The 27,777-nt window shown below is 39.5% G+C and overlaps 2 protein-coding genes across 2 annotated transcripts; both read left to right on the top strand.

Annotated features, from left to right (window-relative positions):
- The first annotated feature begins 9,125 nt into the window (after window positions 1–9,125).
- On the top strand, window positions 9,126–11,061 carry LOC130719907 (geraniol 8-hydroxylase-like). The gene is made up of 2 exons (XM_057570502.1): window positions 9,126–10,010; window positions 10,453–11,061. The coding sequence occupies exons 1-2, from the start codon at window positions 9,126–9,128 to the stop codon at window positions 11,059–11,061; spliced, it is 1,494 nt and encodes a 497-aa protein (XP_057426485.1).
- A 13,410-nt stretch (window positions 11,062–24,471) lies between these two features.
- LOC130719906 (cytochrome P450 78A7) lies at window positions 24,472–27,561 on the top strand. The gene is given in 3 exon segments (XM_057570501.1): window positions 24,472–25,148; window positions 25,576–25,882; window positions 26,938–27,561. Coding segments are annotated over 3 exon segments (1,608 nt in total).
- Window positions 27,562–27,777: the final 216 nt, after the last annotated feature.

Here is a 27,777-nt window from a genome sequence, read left to right as displayed (position 1 = left end):
TTAGTTGATAATGTTTTTTTATAAATAACTAAATTAATATATAAAATCCATTTCTGTTTAAAATTTTAAAACATGTATGAGTTGATTATTTGCAAAAACAAAATAATTTTGAGTGTTTGAAAAATAATACTTATATAGAATATATTTTAAAATAACAGTAAAGTACATAAGATAATGTGAAAAATTCTTTTTTTTTTCAATACTTCAGATTTTTTTTTCCTTCTCAATGTTGCTGGGATTTTTTTTTTCACCACTACCACCATTGTCTTCACCATTCAGTAACATCCACTACCACTATCTCCATCGTCGCCACCACCACCATCACGATGTTGGTGCCACCACCTGCACTACCACCTCCACAACCACCACCCTGCACCGCTGCCACCATCGCCACCTCCTCCTCTACGTACCACCACCCTCTAATACCAATGTTGTCTCCACTACTGTTACTACCATTAGGTAACATCGACCTCTAACACCATTTCTAACCTACCCGTCTATTAACTTGTCGTATCTACTACCCACTATCGTGAACTTACAAAACTGTTAATTATTGACTTTCAATGTTGACTGTTTTTTAAAACTGAAAACTAATTTTAATTTTAAAATATAAAACTAAAAAATGCATCGGACATTCGAACAGAGCCTTAGTTTTTTTGTTTTATTAAATGATGAAAGCCTTAGTTATGTATCCTTTAGGATCCGTTTGGTGCTCAGGATATGATATGATAAGATATGATATGTGAACATGATAGCAACATGATATGATAAAAGCAGGATAGACTCTTATCATATACTGTGTTTGAGGTACACATGATAAGGACATGATATGATAAGAAAAAATGTATCAGATTTATATTTGAATAAAAAATACATTTAAAAATTGATCATTCTATTAAATTTAATTTCTTTACATTTTCATGAATGAGTCTATATTTTAAAATAAATAAAATGGCTTAAAGTCTCTTTTGTACTTGATTCCATTTGAGAGAATTTTAAGCTTTTGGCACTGGACGTGAATGTCTCGACCGATAAGAATATCCTTGTCTGGAAGCTCTGACCCTATGACTTTAGTCCAAAAAATAAAATTAGGAAAGAATTTAATCCCAATTTTAGATTTAGTCATGAGGGTAGTCTTGAATGTCTCTCTGTTTGCTGCTTTTTGAGAAGATGGTAACTGATAAAAAGAAGTACAAAGGTATTTGTAAAAAGAAATACCAAAAGATCAAATGCAAGGATGAGAATTGCTTAATTAGCCTATTTTATTGTCTTGAAGATAGCCTATATTTTAAATAAAATAATGCACCTAACCAATTGGTTTTCACTTAGTTGTGACACGTGATAATTAACAATAAACGTTAACTAAATTAAGAAATAAACGTTAACTAAATTAAGAATATTACTATTTCAAAAGTACTTTATATTTAAATTATAAATTATTATATAAGTGTTGGAATTCAAAGAACAAGAAAACAGTAACAGTAAGAAGAGATAGAGTTGAGAATGAATTAGAATATTCTCATTATTCAAAACAGAATGATACATGCCTTTTATATAGGCTTAACAATCACAACAGAATATAAAAGCTACTTACTAACTAAGGTAAGTGCTAACTCAACCTATTAACCATAGTTAACCTCACTCTAGTTAACTCACTAATACTTGGATTACACAGTAACATTCAACACACACCCCTAAGCCAAGTACTTAAGGGATACAACACCCATCTTCCTTTTTAAGCTATCAAGTCTATCAGCCTTCAAGGCTTTTGTGAAGGCATCTGCTAGCTGCAACTCTGTGGAACAATAAACCAGCTTCAATTGCTCCTTGTTCACCAATTCTCTGAGGAAATGAAACCTCACTTCTATATGTTTACTTCTGCCATGTGAGACAGGATTCTGAGCCAAACTTATTGCTGAAATGTTATCTATCAGCAACTTCAAAGGTGTCTGAATAGTTATCTTCATCTCCTTCAAGAGTTCTTCCAACCACAAAGCCTGACATGCTGCAAAAGAGCCAGAAATATATTCTGCCTCACATGAAGATAACGCTATAACAGGCTGCTTTTTGGAACACCATGAGATAGGAGCTCCATTGAGCAAAAACAAATACCCCGATGTACTCTTTCTATCATCCAAATCACCAGAATAATCTGAATCAGCATAGCCAGTCAACACCATTTCAGTTTTCACATTACTTTTCCCAAATGGAAACAGTAAACCATAATCCATAGTACCTTGTAAGTACCTCAAGATTCTCTTGGCAGCAAGCATGTGAACCTTCTTAGGATTACACATGTATCTACTAACCACTCCAACACTATAACAAATGTCAGGTCTGGTATTGCATAGATACCTCAAAGAACCAACTATCTGTTTGAACAAAGTTCCATCTGCAGATTCACTGTCTTCCTCTTTCTTCAGCTTCACATTAACTTCAATTGGACTAGAGACAAGATTGCTAGTTGACATATTGAATTTCCTCAAGATTTCTTTCACATATTTCTTCTGATGCATAACCAGGCCAGCTGCAGTTTCTGTGAATTCCATGCCAAGAAAATAGCTCAAGTGTCCTAGATCTGTCATTTCAAACTCAGATTCTAGTTTCCTTTTAAATTTCTCAATTTCTGCCAAGTTGGAACCTGTGACTAACAAGTCATCTACATATAAGCACACCATGACTAAGCCACCTTCAGGAGATTCCTTGACATACACCCCATGTTCAACAGTACACTTTAAAAATTTCAACTGAAACATGTAAGAGTCAATTCTCTTATTCCAAGCTCTAGGAGCTTGTTTCAAGCCATATAAGGCTTTCTGCAGCTGAAAAACCATGCTCTCCTTGCCTTTCTTCACAAAGCCAGGTGGTTGGCTCACATATACTTCTTCCTCCAAAGGTCCATGCAAGAAGGCCGATTTAACATCAAGCTGAAACATTGGCCACCCTCTAAAGCATGCAACTGCCACAACTAATCTGATTGTTTCAACCCTTGCGACTGGTGCAAATACTTCTGTGAAATCTATGCCAGGTTTCTGCAAGAATCCCTTTGCTACAAGCCTTGCTTTATGCTTGGCAATTGATCCATCTGGATTGAGTTTTCTCTTAAAAACCCACTTAACACCAATCTGGTGCTTTCCTGGAGGTAGATCAACAAGCTTCCAGGTCTGATTCCTCTCAATGGATCTTAGTTCTTCAACCATAGCATCTTTCCACACAGTATGCTTCAATGCCTCAGTAGCATCTAGAGGTTCAGACCCCACCATTAGTGCACAATGTGTCAAGTCACCTTTTTGAATCAAATCACCTTCATCAGTCACTTGATCATCCTTGTTCATCTCATAATCACCAAACCTTGCAGGTATATTCCTCACCCTCTGTGATCTTTGAGATTGAACATCACTAGAAGTTCCAACATCTGAAACTGTTTCTTCAAACAATTCTGATGGAAATTGTTTCAAGTTGGTTGCCTTTCCTTTCCAGTCCCAATGCTCATTTTCCAGCACAAGCACATCTCTACTTATCAGTACTTTGCTTCTAGATGGATCATATAATTTGTATGCTCCAGTAGGGTGATATCCAATAAACACCATGGCTTCACTCTTATCTTGCAACTTTGTCCTTTTCTGATCTGGGACATGTCTTAAACACAAGGAACCAAACACTTTAAAATGGCTAACAGTTGGTTTCCTACCAGTCCATGCTTCCATAGGAACCTTTCCAGCAAGCTTCTTTGTAGGGCATCTATTCAGTATGTATACTAAAGTAGAAACAGCTTCTCCCCAAAACTTCTGAGGTAGACCCTTCTCTTTAATCATGCTTCTGGCCATATCAAGGATTGTCCTATTCCTTCTTTCAGCTAGGCCATTGTGTTGTGGAGTGTAAGGAGCTGTGACTTCATGTCTAATTCCACACTTATTACAGTAAGACTCAAACTCAGTAGAATTGTATTCACCACCACCATCCGTTCTGAGTACTTTTATCAATTTTCCGCTTTCTCTTTCAACAGCAGCTTTAAATTCCAGAAATATCTCAAATGCTTCACTCTTCAATTTTATCACATAAATCCAGGTCATTCTACTGAATTCATCTACAAATGTGATGAAGTACCTTTTGCCTCCTAGTGATTGTGTTTCAAATGGACCACATATATCAGAATGGACTACCTCAAGAACATCATTAGCCCTCATGTTTAATTCTGACTGAAATGACTTCCTAGTTTGTTTTCCAGCCACACATATTTCACACACTTTCTCAGGCATAGATGTAATAGGTAAACCAGAAACCATTCCCTTAGTTCCTAGCTGATGTAAACTATTGAAATTCAAATGTCCATACCTTGAGTGCCATAGCCAACATTCATCCCTTGACTCAACTGCTGCCATACACTGTGTTGCTACAGTTTTGATGTTGACTCGAAATGTTTTATTCTTTGTCAGTTTGCTTCTCAGCACATGTCTGTCTTTAGCATCAAACAAGTCAAATCAACGATTCTTGAGGACAGCAGAAAAACCTTTCTCAATTAACTGACCAATGCTCAACAAGTTGTACTTCATGTCTGGCACATGTAACACATCTGAAATCATAGCAGTTTTTCCATCCTTTCTTTGAATTATCACATCTCCCTTGCCTTCAACCTTCAAGGAACTATCATCGGCAAATTTAACCTTGCTCTTTTTGGACGAATCATAGTTCACAAGCCATTCTCTATGGCTGGTCATATGGCTGGAACATCCAGTATCCAAATACCATAATTCTGAGAGAGAATTCTCAGAATCTGCAATTGTTGGCATGAGCATCACTTGGTAAGAAGGAGAGTCTTCTTGTGCCACTGTTGCCATGAGCATCAATTGATCAGAATCAGAATCAGAATCATCTTCTGCCACATGAGCCTCCTTCTCCTTATGCTTCTTCTGCTTAGACTTTGCAGCTTTGCACTCATAAGAGTAATGACCCTTCTTGTGACAATTATAGCACTCTATATTCCTTTTGTCAGTGTTCTTCTGCTTGTCATAGGTTCTGCCAGAATTTCCTTTTCTTTCTGAAGATTCAACTTTGTCAGGATCACCTCTATCTTGATTCTGATTCCACCTTCCCTTGTTGTTGCCTCTCTTATCTTTCCACCTTTTTCCTTTCTTCTTGTCGTCATCTTTGTAGACACTGGCCTTGAGTGCTTGTTCTGAACTTTTTCCCGGATTCCTATCATTGAGCCTCATCTCATGAGCCTCTAGAGAACTTTGCAGCTCTTCTACCTTCAACTTATCAATGTCCTTCGATTCTTCAATGGCAACCACAATAAAATCGAATTTTGATGGCAAAGATCTCAAGATCTTTTCAACAATCATCAAATCAGTAACAGACTCACCACAACCTTTCATAAGGTTTGTGATAGTCAAAACCTTGGTGAAATAATCACCAATTTTCTCAGAATCCTCCATTTGTAAGAGTTCATATTGTCTACGTAGAGTTTGGAGTTTTACCTTCTTCATCTTCTCCCCGCCAGTATGACTCTTCACCAGAATATCCCACGCTTCCTTGGAGGATGCAGCATTTGTGATCTTTTCAAAATGTGCATCATCTACACATTGTTGAAGCAAGAACATAGCTTTGATGTCCTTCTTCTTCATCTCTTGGTGAGCAGTCTTTTGTTCCTCACTTGCATTATTACCAGGTGCTGTAAAAGCATTCTCCACCACATCAAGAACATCCTGGAACCCAAAAAGGGTTTTCATCTGAACCACCCATCGATCCCAGTTCTTTCCAGTGAGAATTGGAAGAGTCATGGTAGGCAGATTCCCGTTGACACCCATCTGAATTCCTCTGAGTATGAACAAAACCCAATTCAACGTGAAGAAGAGAGAACCAACCTGGTAAGAACCTCAGTTCAACGTGAAGAAGAAAACCCAATCTGGCTGAACAGCACAACTCGCAAATTGTCCAAGAACTCAGCAAATACACCCAATACACGCAGCAATCGGATGATGCCCCAAGACAATCACGCCCAAAACCCTCAGGTTCAATCTCGAATTGATCAAGCACGCAGCAATAGGGTGGTGATTTCGACGGAATCCGCAGACCCAGAATCGAATCTATCAAGTACCCAAACGAGATTTTGGTGCTGTGGAACACAGGCCTCAGATTGAATCATCTTCACGGCATGGCACAGCTACACGATGGTGGGTTCAAGAGTTCTCAGGTCCAAGATCGAAAACACGCTCTGGATACCAATTTGTTGGAATTCAAAGAACAAGAAAACAGTAACAGTAAGAAGAGATAGAGTTGAGAATGAATTAGAATATTCTCATTATTCAAAACAGAATGATACATGCCTTTTATATAGGCTTAACAATCACAACAGAATATAAAAGCTACTTACTAACTAAGGTAAGTGCTAACTCAACCTATTAACCATAGTTAACCTCACTCTAGTTAACTCACTAATACTTGGATTACACAGTAACATTCAACAATAAGTAGATAAGTAGTTTTAAATAATAGGAGATGAAAATAGAAAATTAATCTATTACTATTAAAAAATCAATATTTGTAATCAATGGTTTTCACTTAGTTGTGACACGTGATAAACAGTAAAAATTAACTAAATTAAAAATATTATTATTTCAAAAATACTTTATATTTAAATTATTATATAAATAGATAAATAATATTTAAATAATAGGAGATGAAAATATTAAATTAGTCTATTATTATTAATAAATCAATATTTGTAAGTGAGTTGTCTATTTTACTATTTATGAATAATAATTTTATTTATTTTTCATTTTAGTTAAATTAATATTTTTATATTTATTAATTAATATTATTATAAATGATAAATTATATAATATTAAAATAAATTAATTTGGAGTTAGGATACTGAAAGAAAATATATAACTGGTATCCTATCTTGTTCTATCCTAATTGCCCCCTCAGAAAAACTTTTACACATGATTGACAGGATAGGATAGGAGACAAGATTGTGTTATCCTATCCTGCTGGCGCAACAAACAACATTATATGATTATTATCCTGTCCTATCCTATCCTGTCCTGGCCACCAAACGGGCCCTTAGAATCTTTGGGCCGGACAATTAGTTTTGAATTCTAAGTCAAATGGCCCTTGAGGAACACTTTAGTCGAATGACTAGATTTGTGGCCCTGCTAGAACCATCACTTGATAAATTATTCAATATTCGATAAAAAAAATATTCAATATATTTTAATTTAAATTTTAAACCACAGCTGCAAGTTTGGTTTTTTAATTGGAAAATCTCTAGACTAAATAGACAAAAAATTGTGGTTTCTGTACTTGATCTATTTTATGCCACTTTGTAGAGTAGCACATTTCACTATTAGCATAGTCTATTTATTTGTTGAGTTCAAAAAAGCATATTCTATTTGTTTATAATATTTATATATTAAATTTCTTAGTTAAAAATATTTGATCAATTGTTCTCAAGTTCATTTTACTTTGTCATTAAGAATTAAAATTTAAATGATAATAATAATAACTTTTAAATATGAGAAACTGAACTTTTCCACAATTAACAATTAATATTTTCAAAAATAATAATTTTTTTTGCTTCATCGGAAAGATAATAATAATAATAATAATAATAATAATAATAATAATAATAATAATAATAATAATAATAATAATGAATAACATGTAATGTTATTAATAACTAAAAACTAGACTTTTTTACCTTGGTAGTGTAAATTTGGAATTTATTTACCAATTTGGTGTAACTTTTAAATTAATATAATAATATTATTAATGCTAGAGATGGGAACCACCAGATCAGGGATGGGTAAAACTGAATGTTGATGGCAGTTTCTTGGAGGATGTGGATCGTATGGGTGCTGGGGGATTGCTGCGAGATCATACAGGCACATGGATCCAGGGCTTTACTTGGACAGAGGAGGGTGGTAATGCCATTGTAGCAGAACTGCAAGCTCTGCGTCAAGGAATGGAGATGGCGTGGAATAAAGGTTTCAGAAAAATTATTTGTGAGAGTGATTGCGCAAATGCCTTGAGGCTCATTCAAGACCCCAGTCACTTCACTCTAGTTCCACTAGCTATGGAGGTGGCCGATTGGATCGCGCGAGAATGGGAAGTAATCCTTCGTCAGATTTCCAGAGATTGTAATGGGGCTGCGGATTGCATGGCAAAGCTTGCGTCTAGGAAAAGAGAGACCGGTGTGGAAATCCTGGTTACTCCTTTCCATGATTTAGAGACCATGATCCTTAGGGACTATGTAGGGATTCCAGTAGTTGTGCCTTAGTTTTTTGTTTAATTTTCCGACGAAGCAAAAAAATTATTTAAAAAGAAATATCGCCACCGTTATTACTGGGACTCTGTGGGTTTCGAGTTTGAGAGGGGCTAACCTCCTCGTTTGTTTTGTTGCTTTGTTTTTTTGTTTTCTTTTGGGGCCTAGCCCCACCCATTTACCCAAAAAATATAACAAATAACATAAAAAATATTAATAGCTAATTAATATTTTTATAAATTTATAGGATCAAATTGACTTATTAATTAAAATTTAAAGGGTCAAATTTATAGGATCACATTGACTTATTAATTAATTTTCGTAATTTTAAATATAAGAAAATGAATTATTTTTACAATGAGTAATTAATATAATGAAGAATATTAAATTTTATTAATAATTAATTAATGTTGTTATTAATTTATAGTCAAGTCATTTTACTCATATATATTGATTTGTTTAAGTCCATTTACTTTGTCATTAATAATTAAAATTTAAATAAAAATAAAAATAATTTTATAATATAAGAAATTGAAGTTTCTTAAAATAAAAAATTAATCTAATTAATGACATAAAATTTTTAATAACTAATATTGTTATTACTAATGTATATGGTCTAATTTAGTTATAAATTTAAGTAACAATAATAATTTTTAAATATGAGAAACTAAATTTTTTTCAATAAATAATTAATATAATAATATTATTAATGCTAATTAATATTATCATTAATTTATAATTCAAGTCAATTTTACTTTTATATATATACATATATATATATATATTTTGATATTGATAAGCAAGTGAAGTAGCAAGCTTAAGATAATTCTTCAAAGCCTAGGAGAACTCAAAGTTGATAATGGAGATTCACATTTTGCTATTATTTGTCACGCTCTCCCTAGCCACAATTCGGTTCTTTTTGAACCGCCACCGCAAAAAGAACCAGCCACCCGGTCCAACCGGCCTCCCAATAATCGGAAACCTCCACCAACTAGGCCCAAAACTCCACTGCACCCTCTCCTGCCTGGCCAAAACCTACGGCCCCATCATTTCCCTCCGCCTCGGCTTCACCACCGTCATCGTCGCCTCCTCCCCCGCCGTCGCCAAAGAAATCCTCCAAAAGAACGACCAGGCCTTCGCCAACCGCCCCATTCCGGATTCCCTGACCGCTCAGCCCAACGTCGACGACACCATCTCCTGGGCCGCCGGCGACCCACTGTGGAAAAACCGCCGCCGGTTCTGCTCCACCCGTCTATTCAGCACCCAACGCCTCGACCTCCTCCAGCACCTCCGGCATCGGAAAGCGCAGCAACTGGTGCAACACCTCCGTAAAAAAGCTTCAACCAGAACGGCGGTGGACATCGGCGCGCTAGCGTTCGCGACGATGCTGAACCTTCTGGCGAACACGGTGTTCTCGGAGGATCTGGTGGACTCGGAGTTCGAGAGTGCTGGTGAGTTCAAGGAGCTGGCATGGAGGATCATGGAGGATTCCGGGAGGTTGAACCTGTCGGATTATTTTCCGGTGCTGAAGCGGTTTGACTTGCAGGGTGTGAAGAGGCACGTGAAGGTTTCCTATGTGAGGTTGCATGAGATCTTTGGTGAGGTTATTGGGCGGCGCGTGAGAGATAGAGAAAGCTCGCGTGGTGCAAGTAGTAATGGTGATTTCCTAGATGTGTTGCTTGATCATTGTGAACAAGAGGATGGTTCTATTTTCACTGTTGAAAGCATCAGGACAATGATTGTGGTAAGTGGCTATCACTTTGTTGTATATACTTTTAATTACATGTTTTCGTAATAAGCGTAATTGTTTTAAGAAGATCTTATAATTAGGGATAGATGAATGGAGTATAAATTTCTGTTGAAGATGCTGACATAATTTCATATATAAGATATAAAATTATTTGAATTCAACTCAAAAATGAAATAGTGCATATTTAGTTATGTGTTGGAAAATTACAATAAAAGCAAAATCACGTTGATAACACCTACAAAAGCCGAGAGATATTGCTTATGTTCATAGTAATTTTGACTGACCGTGATTTTGCATATCCAAACATGCACATAAGTTCTTACCTAAGGCAGACTTATGTGCTTAGTACTAATTCCTGTGTAACCATTTTTTGTTTCAATATGTCTGCAACACTACACTAAAGAAATTCATTGTTAATTGTCTTGGTTCCAAACAGGATATGTTCATTGCTGGAAGTGATACTTCAGGATCAACAACAGAGTGGGCAATGTCAGAGCTTCTACGCAACTCAGAAGTAATGCAAAAGGCGAGAAAGGAGCTGATCCAAGTGATTGGAACCTCCAATGAAGTAACAGAATCGGATATTCCTAGACTCCCATACATCCAAGCAATAGTGAAAGAGACTCTGAGGCTTCATCCACCAGTGCCCCTTCTATTACCCTATGTTGCAGGAAATGATGTTGAGATAAACGGGTACACCATTCACAAAGGAGACCAGGTTATGATAAACGCATGGTCCATTGGTAGAGACCCGGAGTTATGGGATGATCCATTGACATTTGAGCCTGAAAGGTTTCTCAAATCCAACATAGATTTCAGAGGTAACTTTGAATATTTGCCTTTTGGTAGTGGAAGGAGAGTTTGTCCTGGTCAGCCACTTGCTATTAGGATGGTTAGTTTAATGGTGGCTGTGTTGGTGCATTCTTTTGAGTGGGAGCTTCCTCAGGGCGTCACTGCTGAAACGCTTGACATGAGTGAGAAATATGGGATAGCATTGACGAAGCTCACTCCTCTTTCTGCTATTCCAATACCAATGTCAATATAAGAATTAGATGATTGATACATACTCATTTAAGAACACATTCCAACACACTCATCGTGCTTGATTTATTTTATTAAAAGTCAACACATTTTTTCTTTTCTTAAATAATGTGTTAACTTTTCAGAAACTAAAGCAAATATAGTGAATGTGTTGGAATGAGTCAATCTAAATAGTGTGTTTGTTAGATTTCTCTAAGAATTATGTTTATTTATGTTTTTCTCATGGTCTAAGATATTGTAATAAGTATATGTGATAATTTTCTGCCATCTTTTAGTGCATGTTTAAAAATTGATTCTAAAGCTGAAATTAATTTTAAGAAGTTTTTGTAAGCCATTTTTGAAACGTGCTAAAATAAATTATGAGAAAATAGAAACTAATCATAATATCAATTTATATACTTATAATATTCTCTACATAATTCTTTGTAGGACAGTTCAGTTCTATTTTTTGAAAGTACCAACCTCCTTAGTCTTTAGTACTTTATAATATAATCATATAGTACTTGATCGACTCATTAGCTTACCTTATCATAGTTAATATAAAAAAAAAATTGGGAGTTGATGAAAAAAAGGGAGACTAATTAAACCCAAATACAAGCTAGAATCAATACAAATAGGAAAAGTTAAGTTGCAGACATGCCAGTAGACCCCAACAAGAATAACGAAAAGAATGGCAAATTTAGACACCTCAATGACAATAAATGTTCATACTATATATAATCCCCACCCAAGAGAGACTACTTTTTTTAAAGCACTTTAGAGAGTACTTAAGGGTGAAAATCATATCATAATATATTTTAGATTAAATTAAACAAATATTTTTACTTGCACACTTAATTTTTTTTCGATGTAGACTTGCACATGTACACTTTGAGAACAAATTATATAAAGTTCCTTCCGAGAAAAGTTTTTCGTTCCATAATAATGACCAAGTATCAAGAAGAGAAAACACTTACAGATCACGTTAAGCCACTTCTAGTTCCAAAATGTCTGTGTAATATAATTACCCTATTCCATTAATTACTCATTAATCTAAATGCATATGCAAGATGTCATAAACTTAAATAAAAAAATATGGAATCAGCTATATAAAATTATATTTATTTTCATAGGAACATGAGCTAGTTAGGAGTTCAATAACATTCCTCTAGAAACTAAAGTGATGAACGTGTTTTCATAAGATCTGTTTAATTTGAATCTTTATACGTACGACGTGCATGGCTTATAGGAGAAGAATAATATAAAACATACAGCAAAAACTATGAACTCAATGCTAATTAAAAAATGGAGTACAAAGAGTACTCAACTCAATTACATCAGTATTATTTCCTGCACATTGCTTTTGATGGACTTGACAAAAGTTGGGATTTGATTCTGATTTGCTACAAACGTTTTCAGTTTTTTATTTCTGTTCAAAATGGTGTACTATATGACAATATGATAAATTACAGTAATATTAATTTGTATTATATATGATGAGGTGATGATGTTCATAGGTAGAGGACTAGAGGAGGCTCAATTCTTTTTCTTTGGGGGCTTATTTATCATTACAGTGAAATTCGTTTTGGTCAGTTTACAAATATTATTTTAAGTTAAATTTCCAACTACGCATCATGAAGAATCAATATTTAAAAAATAGTAATTGGGAAGTTATGATTGTTCACACTCGTATATATAATATATGCCATTCTCAATCATTAAATTTTGTACTTTTTTTAATATCTTCATACAAATTTATACTAGTGTTGGGTTTAGATGTGTGAACCCAAACGCTGCAACAAGTATAAGAGAGTGACTAGAAGATGCTGGAGGAGAAGCTTGACCTAAAAACCTTAAGGTAATTAAGGTTTCAACTCTGCAGCTTAAAATCTATCCCAAACTGAACAATGTAAAACTTCTTTCTCATATTTCCATCAATGAGAAAAAGATATATGCACATTCAATGTATATTTACTTTTTTACGGTCCACTAACCAATCAAATTTTAAAAATATGAATCAGAAAAAATATTTTATTTAATTTAATTAATTAATATAACACATCTTAAAAGTTAATAGTGCATTAGAATTAAACTAAAATTAGATACAAGTTAACTTAAATATAAAATGCTTACCAAAAAAAACTTAAATATTAAATGTTTCACTACTAAGTTTTTTTTAAGCCAAATGAATGTATTAAAGGAGGCACAAATGTGCCCCAACCCTTAATACAAGAGAATCAGAAAGAGAAATTAGTGCTAACCTTGAGGCATCACATAGGTTTTGTTTAAGGCACATCACATAGTAATTGTTCACCTTATTCTTTAATTATGAAATTGAGTGTTGGATCTAACTTATGAGAATATAGCATATTTTGTGGCCACATATTGCAAGTATACCCACAACAAGATTAGAGTAATTTTAACACATATTTAATATACTCAGCGTGACTTAGATAAATTTCTTATATATTTTCAAACTATAACATAAAAATTAAAATAAAATATTCTCATATATGGTGTGAACTTGAATTTGGTCAAAAGAAAATAGTCCCATGGTTGAACTTGTATTGTGTCGTGGATAGTGGAAACAAACATGGAATAGCCCGTGTAGCCACGTGAGGCGAGGCATTGAGTTGAGCAATGAGGTTGAGCAGCGTGTAGCCACCGCGCTTCCCGCCCTAACACACGCACTCCTCCATTGAAATGGCGGATATTGAAATTTGCCCACTCACCACCATTGTAGGATCCCATGTTTGCACACGGGAGGGAAAAAAACACCTAAATTAATTAATTTTTTAATACAAATATTTCTCCCAAAATATTTGCATTTCTATAGCCTTAAATTTCACTAAGTCCAAAGATTAGGTTGAAAGACTCCAACAAACTTAATTGAATCCTAAATTGGAACAAAATGAAGGTCAAGGTGCATGTGGCGTAGCCAAAAGTTATAAAGGTTACATTTAAGTTAGGTCGAAAATATTGTATGTCTCTCCACCTTGGTCAGCCCCCTACCGCTTAGTGTGCTGACCGCGGGGCGAGAGATTAGTCTCACGGCTGTCGGCTGTGGGGATACCTTGGTCAAGACCAAAAATATAAATCATTTATTTTTGGGGCCGGTATAAGTAGGTATAGTTTGATTCGTGAATCCGATTAAATTAAATCGATCCAAACCGAACATATTATGGTGGAATAATGGATCATTGGACTGGTTTGAATTTCTTTTACTGCATCCAATCACTATCGATTCAGATATCAGATTTAGGGATAAAAAAACCAATGAATTCGAACCAACCCAATGGTATTAAGATTTATTTTTAATTTACTATCTCAAAGACATGGGTGGATCTATGTACAAGTGAGGGGGTTCATCTGAACAAAAAAAATCGCACTTAATTTTCTATATAATTTTTTTTGAACCCCCTGAAAATTTTAAATTATACTAGTAGACTAAGTTTTGCACCTATTTACACCAAAACCCACATATTTGCACAACTATGACTTGTATAATTTCTCATGTATAAACATATTAAAGTTGTTTTTAATTATATTTTTACCGATGTGTTCATTGGAAAAATTTAAACTCCCTAACCTCGGGGTCCTGGATCCGCCACTGCTCAAAGACACACTCATTGTTGTTTAACATTTTGCTGACTATTTCATTTTAATAAAAACTTTGAGAGTACTAATACTCTAATTAAGATCTAACTTAATTAGTAAAAACTTAAGTTATTTATGAGTTTACTATTATGTTGTCTATTTATATTTGTGTTGGAGATGCTAGTTTAATATGTTTATGTTAGATTATATGAATTATGTCATTATGAAATGTTGGTCTTTTGGATATGTAGGATTATGTGAAGTTTCCATATTTTTTTTTATAATTTTTCACGTTTTTAGAATAAATTTTGTGTAAATTTCAAAATAATATTTTTTTACTACGAATCCGACCATCCGAACTGAACAAATGCAATTGAGATCGGGTTGGTTTGGTCTGGGTCCATAAACAAAAATCAGGAAATCCGAACCAACCCAAACCAAACATATTTGATTGGTTCGGATATTTAAACACTCTAAATCTAAACCAATCTGGTCCGTTTACCCCCCCTAATTTATTTAACTAAGTTGCATCTTCGATTTTAAGAATCTTCAAATTGAGTTTCAAGAGGTTGGGAAAAGGAGATTGAAGTTTGTTCTGGGAATGAACATTGAGGAAAGGTATAGTACCTAAGGGTAGAGAGATTGTGCTAGAGAGAGTAAGAGAGAGAATGCTGAATTTCATGTGTTATTTCATCAAATGAGCCAAAAGTCCCTTACACTTGATAACTACCTCCTATTTATAGAGCTTGGGTACTACCTATTGGGTCAATTGGGCCTCCGAGGTCAAGGCCCATCTGAAGGCCAGGGCCCTGCCTCAGGGCGAGATACATGCTGGGCGTTGCCCCTCTAGGGGCTCGCCCAGTCCACTAGTCCACAAGACACCGAGCTCGAGGTATGAGAGCTAAGTGTGTCTTTTAAATGCTTTTACATGTCTTATTGTACACCGGAATCTACACTGCCAACATGGCTTAAGAAAAGAGAAATAAACTATATCGCCAACATGGCGTGAGCAAAAGGAAACTAGCATTTTCGGTTACCCAGTCCACTGACTTGACGAGCAATCCGAGCTGGCAAGTCCACAAGTCCGCAAGCGGCGAGAACGACTACTTCGTATTGGCGATAAGTTGGAGCAGGTGTATGATCGCTCGCCGGCGGGAAAGGTGGCAGGCATGGGTCATGTGCCGATCATTCAATCATTGACTGGCGGTGACCCCGGCGAGCGACTGAACTTTGTTGTTGGTGTCACCCGTCAGGCGATGGTGTTTGATCCTTATGGTGGCGAGGCTTTTCGCGCTTTCCCTTATTTTAAAACCCTTTCAAATCTCTATCTGCCTCACGTGGCTGCCCCACGTGATGTGTTGGTTACATCAATTTCCCTCTTTCTCTGGAACCGTCACTTCACCTTTCATAACCGTCCCATCGTGCGCAGTAACTCCCCATTGCACGCGACCCACCTCCCCAAAACCATCATGACTTCCAACCTTCCACACGCGTCCAACACGCGTCACCCTTCCAGCTTCTCCCTTTCTCCTATAAAAACCCTTCTTCCCCACTGTCATCCCTTTCCGAGACCCCTCTTTACTTCCCTAATCGCTTACCAAACTCCCTCTGTCCACTTCCGCTCCGGAGCCGTCGCTTATCACCCTTTCCGCTACCCACTCTTCACATCCTACTCCGGTGAGTCCCACTGTCCTTATCTTTACATCGCACACATACTTATCTTTTCCTTTCTTTCACTTCACTGTCCTCTAAAAATGGCTTCAAACCCTACCTCCCCTAATCACTCTTCTTCCTCCTCCGAAAGCGACCCTGACTCCACCGCTGCCGGCGGCCTCCGTTTAGAGGTTCCGGAGATCCCAGCTCACCGACTAAAAACCTACGCCACTCTGCCCCTTCCAGTCCAAGTAGCCCCCAAACACGAGGCTATAGATCAACCTTCCATCTTCCAAGACAGCGATCCCATTGTGAAATTCATGAACTCCCTGGGTGGCTTGTCCAATGACGATGAGTTTAACGCCAAACTCAGGATCTGGGTTTGCAGTCCCGGGGATCGCCCCTGGCTTCACAAGCCAGACGGCGACGTAAAGAGATCCCATTTTTTCTTTGCGTACGAATACATGTTTAGCGAGCTTGGAATCAGGCTTCCTTTCTCGCCCTTTGTCCAAACCGTCCTCCGCGACATCAACGCGGCTCCCTGTCAACTCCACCCTAACGCCTGGGCTTTCATTCGATGTTTTGAAATCCTAAGCGCCGCTGTCGGCATCGCCCCATCCCCCACCAGTTTCTTCTACCTTTACGACGTCGACCCCAAGTCCATCAAAAACAAAGGATGGATTTCCTTGAAGGCCCGAGCCGGCCGGAAGTGTTTGCATCCTCACAAAAGTAACGCGAAGTCCTCCTTCGCACGAAAGTACTTCCGTGTGGCGGTTCATCCCGCCTACCCAGAGGCATTCACCCTCAGAGACGGGACCGCCCTCTTTCCTCTTTACTGGACGGAGAAGCCCAACGGGATCACCGATCCTTCAGAGGAATCCTTGTCCGCCAACGACAAAGCCTTTCTTAATCTCCTTGCCCCACTTCCCATCCTTGACTGCACAACAGTCCTTGAGGGCGCTGACCTCTCAAGAACTCCCAAATACTTAGGTTGCCCATAGCTCACTTTTATTATTGACATTTCCTTTCTCGACTCCTATGTTGTCACTGATCGTTTTTTTTATTGTTACAGAAGATATGAATTTTACGAACGCCGAGCTCCTGAAGGCTCGCGAGAGGAGAATGGCTCGCTTTTCCCCAAAATTCAACACTGAGGGCGACGCGAAAAAACGGGGCGGTGCTGAGAACCAAGCCGAGAGCACCAAAGCTCCCAAGAGGAGAAGATTGGCCAAAGCCTCCTCCGGCGCCGGCACATCCAACCCTGGCGCTCAGCCCACCACTGCTGCTGCGCCTAAAGGCAAAAATGTCGCTGAAGCCTCCGTCGCCGCAGCTACCGAGCCAACCGCCGTACCAGCTTCTACTCCTGCCTCCGCCGGTGCGACCACTGCTGTTGCCGCTGAGTCCTCTGTTGGCGCCACAGCCGCCTCCGCCGGCGTTAACGCCACAAAAGCTGCTGCGTCTTCCGACACTCCTATTGGAGAGAAGGAAAAAGAAAATGAAACCCCAAAGTCTCCCCCTCGCCAAGATGCGCCTCCTAGCCCGCCCTCAACACATGATGCGGGCTCCATGCCTTCCCCGCCTCATCAAGGGGAAAAATCCTGTCCTGGCGCTGCCACTACCTCTGAAGCGGCTCAAATTGAACAAGCCTCTGCTCCCGAGGTCGGTTCTTCAAGCTATTATAATATGCTCCCCAACGCCATTGAACCCTCAGAATTCTTACTTGCTGGTCTCAACCGTGACGTCATAGAAAAAGAAGTTTTGAGTCGGGGCCTGAATGACACCAAGGAGGAGACTCTTGCTTGCCTCCTACGCGCTGGGTGCATCTTTGCTCACACGTTTGAGAAGTTCAATGCCGCCAACGTTGAAGCTGAGCGGTTGAAGGCCGAAAGTGCTAAGCATCAAGAAGCCGCCGCTGCTTGGGAAAAGCGTTTCGACAAACTGGCGACGCAGGCAGGAAAAGACAAAGTCTATGCCGACAAGATGATTGGCACGGCGGGGATTAAAATCGGCGAGCTGGAGGATCAGCTGGCGCTGATGAAGGAAGAAACAGATGAGCTTGATGCAAGCCTTCAAGCTTGCAAGAAGGAAAAAGAGCAAGCTGAGAAGGACTTGATCGCCCGAGGCGAGGCGCTGATTGCTAAGGAGTCAGAGCTTGCCATACTGCGCGCTGAGCTGGAGTTAGTGAAAAAGGCGTTGGCGGAGCAAGAGAAAAGTCTGCGGAGTCCTTGGCCTTGGCGAAATCTGACATGGAGGCGGTGATGCAGGCTACGTCCGAGGAGATCAAGAAAGCGACCGAAACTCATGCCGAGGCCCTCGCCACGAAAGATGCTGAGATTGCTTCCCAACTGGCAAAGATCAAAAGTCTAGAGGACGAGCTGGCGACGGAGAAGGCCAAAGCCACTGAGGCGAGGGAACAAGCCGCTGACATCGCCCTTGACAACCGCGAGCGCGGTTTCTACCTCGCCAAAGATCAGGCCCAACATTTGTACCCGAACTTTGACTTTAGCGCCATGGGAGTAATGAAAGAGATAACCGCCGCAGGACTGGTTGGTCCCGACGATCCTCCCCTGATTGACCAAAACCTCTGGACAGCGACTGAAGAAGAAGAGGAAGAAGAAGAACAGGAGAAAGAAAACAATAAATAATGTAATTTTTAACATTACTTTTATCTTTTACTGTCACCTTGTAGTGTACTTTTCCGCCATTCGTATATGTTTAAGCAACCCTTCGCCATAGCTTTTTATATCGCCGTTGGATATTTTGTAAGTCATATTGGAATGCTTCCGCCGTACACTTTTTAGTCGCTGCCGTCTTATGGCTTAAAAATTTATGAATAAGTCTCATAGTTCAATCCCTCAACACGCCAGAGTAGTAAAATACTCAACATCCTGAGTGACCGAGCACTCGCCTTCCCTCCTATTCATTCGCCGACCTTATATCTTGCGCTATTTTTCACGCGTCATATGATTGAATTACGCCTAACGATTTCGTGCCTTAATTTTAACTAGGACTTGTTGCTTGGTATTCCACCACCAAGACTTCAGACGTTTTTTCCCTAATAGGAAGAAACGACCTCCATTCTCGAGGACTTCGCCCGGGGCTTTGCCCACTCGGGGCTTACAATGCTTGGATCCCAATGACCATTTGGGGGTCCCAAGACTTTTGCCTAGTTAACGGCGCTCGTCGTATTCTGGCGAGACTTACCCAGCACATCGTTTACGGGACCGGCGATCACGTCAGACTTTCCGGAGGGTGATTCCCAGGCGTCAAAGGCCATTTGTGGAATCGCCACAACCTTCAGGGTTCCAGCAAGCCCCTTTGGGGATCAAGCTTGTCCCACTTAGTGATCGCCGTAATTCTTTATGTCGATCGGCAATTCCGATCGTCAGGGAATCCCTGGAATTTTTTGGACACGAATTTCGTGAATTTTCGTTTTATTTTATTGATTTGTCGTTGCAACACATTGGAGAATTTGAGAACACTTCGGAAAATCTTAAAGATATCTGGCTCCGGCGATTCCGCCTTGTTCACTTTCTCGCCTGCGATCAACTATAAAAGTAGCGCAAGCTCAAACCATTGAACGATCGAGGTAACCGCCTCCCATCAAGCTCTTCTAAGTGATAGGCCCCATTACCAAGAACTTTAATAATGCGGTAGGGCCCTTCCCAGTTGGGAGTAAGCTTGTTCCCCGGGGCTCCCGATCGCCACTTGAGGACCAGGTCGCCAACCTGCATATCTCGGACGCGAACCCTGCTGTTGAACTTTGCCGCCACGCGCTGCTTCATCGCTGTTTCCCGAATGTGCGCCTCGTCGCGCGTTTCCGACAAAAGGTCCAGCTCCACCGCCATGTTGGCCTGATTTTCCTCTTCAAAACCTGGTCGAGTCCGCCATGTAAAGTTGTCAATCTCCACCGGCAACATGGCATCTACCCCGTAGGTCATTCTAAAGGGGGTTTCCCTTGTAGTAGATTGCTCGGTGGTGTTGTACGACCACAGCACCGCCGGAAGTTCATCCAACCAAGCTCCCTTAGCCTCCGCGAGCCGTCGTCTTAGTCCTCGTAGGATTACCCTGTTTGCAGATTCCACCTGCCCGTTCGTCTGCGGATGCTCAACAGAGGCGAACCTCATCTGTATGCCCATTTCCTTGCAGAACTCCCTTGTTTGACTGCTTGAAAACTGGGTCCCATTGTCAGATACGATCGCCCTTGGGATCCCGAACCTGCAAACAATACGCTTCCAGTAGAAATTGACTATCTTTGCAGAAGTAATCTTGGCCAAGGGTTCAGCCTCAATCCACTTAGTGAAGTAGTCTACCGCCACCAATATAAACTTCATTTGTGCCCTGGCGGTCGGGAAAGGTCCAACTAAGTCCACACCCCACATGGCGAAAGGCCACGGGGAGCTCATCGTTACCAACTCTTTTGGCGGTGCCTTAGACAAATCCGCGAACACTTGACACTCCTTGCACTGCTTCACGAAGTCCATACAATCTTTCCTGAGGGTGGGCCAGTAAAAACCCGCCCTCAACACTTTGCAAGCCAAAGACCTTCCCCCGATGTGGCTCGCGCACACTCCTTCATGTACTTCAGACATTATCGCTTCGTACTTCTCTGGCGATACACATTTCAACAATGGCGTCGAGAAACCACGGCGATACAAGTGTCCGTCAATGAGAGTATAGTGACTCGCCTCCCGCTGCTGCTCCTTCGTGCATTGCTCCACTTCTGCCGGGTCCCCCGCCAAGATAGATATTATGGGATCCATCCATGTTCTCCCTCTGTTCACGCAGGCCATGAGCTCGCCTTCGATGCTTGGGTACGCCAGCGTTTCCTGAATCACACTTTTGTTATTGCCGGGCTTCCGCGTGCTTGCCAGTTTGGCTAGCGCGTCCGCCCGCTGATTTTCTGCCCGAGGAACGTACTCCACCACGACCTCTTGAAAGAGTGTCATCAAATACCGTACCCGCTCAAGGTACTTGATCAGATTAGGATCTTTGACCTGGAAAGTTCCCTTCACTTGATTCTCCACCAATTGTGAGTCCGTTCTTATCAACAAACTCCTGATCTTCACTTCCCGCGCCAACTTCAATCCGGCGATGAGAGCTTCATATTCTGCTTGGTTGTTCGTTGCTTTGAACTCGAATTTCAGGGATTGCTCCAACACTAGTGTACTCCTGCCGTTCGCACCGGAGAATCCAGGTCCACACGATGAGGCCGCCGAGGCGGCGAAATCCGCTGTCGCATTGGTGAGTGATGTTGCCTCCTGCGTCGAGTCTCCATCCAAACCAGAAACGATGCAAACTCGATCGGAAAACCAACACTAGTCACAGAATCAAAATCGGAAAACCAGAGAGTTGCCTAATCACAATCAGAGGTAACTTCATGCACAATCAATCGATCCCCACAGACGGCGCCAAATGTTCTGGGAATGAACATTGAGGAAAGGTATAGTACCTAAGGGTAGAGAGATTGTGCTAGAGAGAGAGTAAGAGAGAGAATGCTGAATTTCATGTGTTATTTCATCAAATGAGCCAAAAGTCCCTTACACTTGATAACTACCTCCTATTTATAGAGCTTGGGTACTACCTATTGGGTCAATTGGGCCTCCGAGGTCAAGGCCCATCTGAAGGCCAGGGCCCTGCCTCAGGGCGAGATACATGCTGGGCGTTGCGCCTCTAGGGGCTCGCCCAGTCCAAAGTTTATGTGAATAACTTAGACAAAATGTCTAAAAACATGATGATAAAAGAGGCGATTATTTCTTTTCAGAAAGAGTTGAAGATTCAAATTGCTTCAAAAGTGAGAACAAGGAGAAAACGTTTGAGACACGTTGAAAGAGGAAGGCCATATTAAAAAATGCGTAGAAGTCTTACAAGATATTAGAAGCACATCGAAGCCAAGTGTTGTGATATAGTAGTTTGGTGACCGTTGTAAAGTAGTTAGAATACTTAATCTATAAATAAGAACTTATGTGTACGTAGCAGGTAGGGATGGCACCCGTGCGGGGCGGGGGTGGGGAGTGGCCCCCCATCCCCGTCCCCGCATCTCTCTTTTGTCCCCGTCCCCATTCCCATTCTCCATGGCGGGGTAAATTTTCACCCCATCCCCAATCCCCACCTCCCCACGGGGACTATTAACACATCATTAAAAATATAATAAAACTAAATTAAATATAAAAAATACACAAATTTCTTCCTAGACCACAAATGTATGGAAACCACGGATGAGAATAGAACATGTCAAATTCCATGAAAATGTATATTGAAGTTCAAATAACATTGATCAAAATTCATAACATTAAGTCTACAAATAAGAAAATTGACATATAAAATTCAACATTCAATCCAAAAAAATGTGAAGTCTATCATCCAAAATATCTCAAAAGTCAACGCCGAAAAAAGTCTAAACTCTGTAAAAATACAAATCATCCCGCAGTCAAGTCATCGCCAAAATGTTAAGTCTTCAAGTAACCATTAATCAAAGTTTCTACAAAAAAAAAAAGCATAAATACATATAAACTTTCAAATATGAAATAATCTATAATCTATAATCTCATAACAATAAATTTCTTTACCTCAATCAACATTTTTATCTTCATTGAACATGTGTTGTTCAAACTTAAATTTTACATATATATACGGGGCGGGGTCCCCGCGGGGCAGGGTCCCCGCGGGGCGGGGAGGGTGATCCCCATCCCCAAATTTGTTTCAGGGGGATTTTTGTCCCCATCCCCACCCCCACAGGGAAAAATTCCCCAGGATCGGGGCCCCAAACGGGGCAGTCCCCACGGGGATCCCCATATACAGGTGGAAATTGCCATCCCTAGTAGCAGGGGTTCACATTTTTCTACTCAAAAATTCCTAAAAGCTTATACTTGGAGGATTTGAGTATGATTTTTGTGAAACTTCTTTATATTTCAATACAATTTATAATTTGTTTCTTTTCTTTTCTGGCTTTCTTATTAATCCTTTATTTCAATCAATTTTTTAGATATCGATTTCCTTTAACATTGAAGAACAACTTTACGTTAAATATGTTTCATTCTCGGTAATATATGTTGAAATCTAATTTAGTTTCTGTAAATTTTTTGCATCACTTTGTATGGGCCCTTTAATTTATTTATTTGTATTTAAAGTAAGTTAAAATGACGTTATAATGTTGACCTACTCATTTTTTAGCCGATAAGCCGCCTACACGGTGGACTCACGATCGTTGTACACGTGAATTTTTCTTATCAATTTTGATCTATTCAATTTTTTCATCACTTTTAGTACTCTATTTTTTTTCCATTCTTGAAATCTTTACAACACCTTTCGCAGCGATGGCCTCTGCCACCTCTTGGCACCTTCAATTCTTCTCCCTCCGACCTCCACCCCTCTCTCATCCTCTCCCATTAAAGCACTACAACATATTAAAAAAAACTAAGTCACCATCGAATCCGACTACAACCCATTTCACCATATGTATCTCTCCTTTTTCATAGTGACTTACCTCTTTCTCTTCTTTTAATGGTGGGCTTTATTACCTCTCTTTAAATATGATATTTGCACCCCAAATTTAGGTATACTTAATTTTTTCCCCTTCTATTATATTTTTATTTGGAAAAAATGTGTTCACACTTAAATTTCACCCACATTTTACTATTATCTCATAACAAATAGTATCAAACTAAGTATTGTGACTTTGAATTGCTTGTAACCAATTGTGACTTTGAATTCCTTGTAACCAATAACTAGTCAGTAATGATATATACACAACTCATTTTTAAAACACTTTATTTCCACCTCTTTTTGTTTCTATCTCTCTCCTCTTAACATTTATCACATCTCATGCTTTCTCTCTCTTACTTTTTCTTTTTTTCCTATCTCTCTCATCATTCCACCTCTTCCACCTCAAAAGAGAGGTGTGTAAGTAACATTACTCATAACTAGTGCAGCTATTATACAAAAGATCCTCTATTATGAGCAACGACACGTACCTCTAACCCCATTCACACTCAACACACTTTTGCCATTTAAAAAACACAAGTATCTTCAAACTTCCCCCTATCAAAGCCTCCAATTCATGCATACACTGCTATTTATACCAAGCCTTCCTCTGTGTGTCCTCCACACTTCGGAACCGCCCCTATCAATCTAACTACCTCTAGGCTCTAGTTCTCTGCCTCGATCATCCTCTGTTTTTACTAGTATGGGGTTACCTTCAACAATATCCTTAGACAGCACCTGGTGGATGTTCACACTTCCAGCCATAGCAACAGGAACAGAAAACCTCCTCAATAATCTCTTTGTGGTGATCCTAATTGCACTTTTCTCCATTGGGTTTCTAACTATGATCCCAAGAGGAGGTGTAGCATGGAGAAACACCAGGACCCAAATGGGACAAATCCCTATACCAGGACCCAAAGGACTTCCCATCTTCGGCATTTTATTCAGCTTGAACCATGGCCTCCCTCACCGTACCCTCGCATCCATGGCTTCCACTGTATCCGCCACCAAACTCATGGCCTTCAGCTTAGGTTCAACCCCTGCAGTTATCACCTCAAATCCTCACACAGCCCGTGAAATCTTGAACTCACCCCACTTCGCAAACCGTCCCGTAAAACAGTCCGCTAAGAGCCTCATGTTCACTCGCGCCATCGGGTTCGCACCCAACGGCGCCTATTGGCGCTCGTTGCGCAGGGTCGCCTCCGCCCACCTCTTCTCTCCACGGCGCATCGCCGCCCATGAGGCCGGGCGAAGGCTTCACTGCGCCGCCATGCTGGCTGCTGTAGCTCGTGAACAATCCGAACACGGATTCGTTTCACTAAGGAAACATCTCCAAGATGCAGCTCTTGACAACGTTATGAGCACCGTTTTTGGAAAAAGGTAATGTCATGAGTCAATTATTCCAAAAGCTTTGAGTAACACCTGAATAACTTTATTGTATTCCTAACACGTCATTCATGCAAGAGCTCATTTAGTTTAACCGTGAACAATGCACAAATTTGCATGTCATGGGCTGAAATTCAACTTTTTATGAGACAACAATGATAAATTCTCGACAACTTAATTATAGAAACTGTGATACTATACATTTCATGAATAAGTTATCCAAAAGCTTAAACTAGCTGCTAGATTTTTTTTCTTGGAAGCAAAAACAACTTTATTGAATTTAATAAGAAATCATGAGGAAAAAAGGCTCATGAACCAGATACAAGAGAAAAGCACAAGGGATTCGCACCAAGGGCAGAATCCCCAAGGCCAAAAGAAGATAAATGATACATGAAAGCTTTTTTGATTATATTTCTAACAGGTACAACCGAGAAGATAACGGCTGCGAGCTGCATGAGATGGTGAGGGAAGGGTTTGAGCTCTTGGGAGCTTTCAACTGGTCTGATTATGTGCCTTGGATCAGCTTCTTCTATGACCCTTTGCGTGTTCGAGAACGGTGTTCCGCTCTGGCTCCTCGCGTTAAGAGGTTTGTGATGAAGGTTCTAAATGAGCACCGAAGAATTGCTTCATTCAAGGAGCTTTCTGATGGCTCTGACTTTGTGGATGTTCTCCTATCTCTAGAGGGGGATGAGAAGCTCCAAGACGACGACATCATTGCCATTTTATGGGTTTGTGTTTTCTCAAGATTCTTCTTCTTTTAACATTGGAAAGTTAGTTGGGGCATGCATCCTTAGTATCAAAAGCTAGGATATAACATAATAAAACAAAATATTTAGATAAGGGTGTCTACTCTATATAAACGTGTACAAATCATTTTTTTTCTGATACACAAACCATTACAAAGTGCCAACCATTATTAATCACCTCATATTTGTGGTGGTTTTGGATCATGATAGGTAAAAAATACCGCCACAAAAATGGTCAACATTGTTTGTTTGGTGGTTCATTAATTATTAGCGATCATTTTAATAACTCAACACTGATGTGAGCATATTTCGAAAGATTGTTTCTGAAGTACTACTTCTTTTCATTATGAATAATTTTTTATATTTCAAACTCTCATGTGATCGAGCATATATATCACCCATCATTAACTGTGTCTTATTAGCACTGCTTAAAAAATTGTCTTATTATTAACGTACACTGATTTGTCTACCACTTCACAGTACATTTTTTCGTAATATTTCTTTTTTATGAAATCACACCATATATTATATTAATTACTTATCTTTTCAACTCTTCATATATATCTTTTTTCTATTGATCCATACTCATTGGGTGTGCACCAATTCTTATTGATGTCTTATGAATTAGATTAGATCTCCCTACTCTGGCAAGCAACATACGAAATCCTTTAAGAATTAAAAAGACAACTTTTTCATTAGTCTTGTGTAAATAAAATAAGGGTGAGTTTCAACACATTACTTAATTAAGCTTATATCGTGACTACTAAAATAAAATGTTACCTTAATTTGACGCTAAATTTGCATTTATTCTAATGATATGGTGGTGGAAACAGTCTCCTTGGTTGAATGTATATATCAGGCTATATATTGTAGGTTTATCGTACACAAAATCTATGTACATCATGGAAATTTTGGTCTTTAAGCTTCCTGCACTTATTGGAAAGAGTGCTAAAATTTGTGTCAATATATAGTTAACTTGTCTTTTTTATCGTCAACATGTTTCATTTTTCGTTAACAAGTTGGGATTTTGGGTGCAGGAGATGATATTTCGTGGCACGGACACAACGGCACTTCTTACCGAGTGGGTAATGGCTGAGCTTGTTTTGAACCAAAAAATTCAGACAAGGCTTCGTAAGGAGCTTAACAATGTTTTTGGCAACAACAAAAGTGATGTCACCGACGCTGACTTGGTCAAACTTCCATACCTCGAAGCCATTGTGAAGGAAACACTTCGAGTCCATCCAATTGGGCCCCTCCTCTCATGGGCTCGTCTTTCCACGTCAGATGTCCAGCTCAGCAACGGGATGGTGGTCCCGGCCAACACCACAACGATGGTGAACATGTGGGCCATAACGCACGACCCTAGCGTATGACATAACCCACTGGTGTTCAAGCCGGAGAGGTTCCTGAAGAGTGAAGGAGGGGTTGAAGTGGATGTGAGAGGCGGTGACATCAGGCTTGCACCGTTTGGAGCTGGGCGGAGGGTTTGCCCTGGTAAGAACTTGGGTCTTGTGACCGTGAGCCTTTGGGTGGCTAGGTTGGTTCACAAGTTTCAATGGCTACAAGACATAGCTAACCCTATTGACCTTACTGAGGTGCTCAAGCTGTCTTGTGAGATGAAGAACCCCCTCAAAGTTGTGGCTATTCCTAGGGCTGGTTGAAGTCCAGTTCAATAAGATATAGTTATTCTGAAGTTTGGCATGTTTAAGATATACATATGTCATGTATTGTTATATGGAAATGTGGTATCCTAGGAAGATCGCAAATATATCTAGTAATTGTTTGGTATTGTGTAACCATATATACTACATCAAAATGATATCTCATGTAAAATTTAAATGTGTTTTTTTTTTCTTTCATAAATAAAAATATGCAAA

The sequence above is a fragment of the Lotus japonicus genome, chromosome 5 (genome assembly GCF_012489685.1).
Source record: "Lotus japonicus ecotype B-129 chromosome 5, LjGifu_v1.2".
NCBI lineage: Eukaryota > Viridiplantae > Streptophyta > Magnoliopsida > Fabales > Fabaceae > Lotus > Lotus japonicus.
This window is presented reverse-complemented; position numbering and strand designations above follow the sequence as displayed.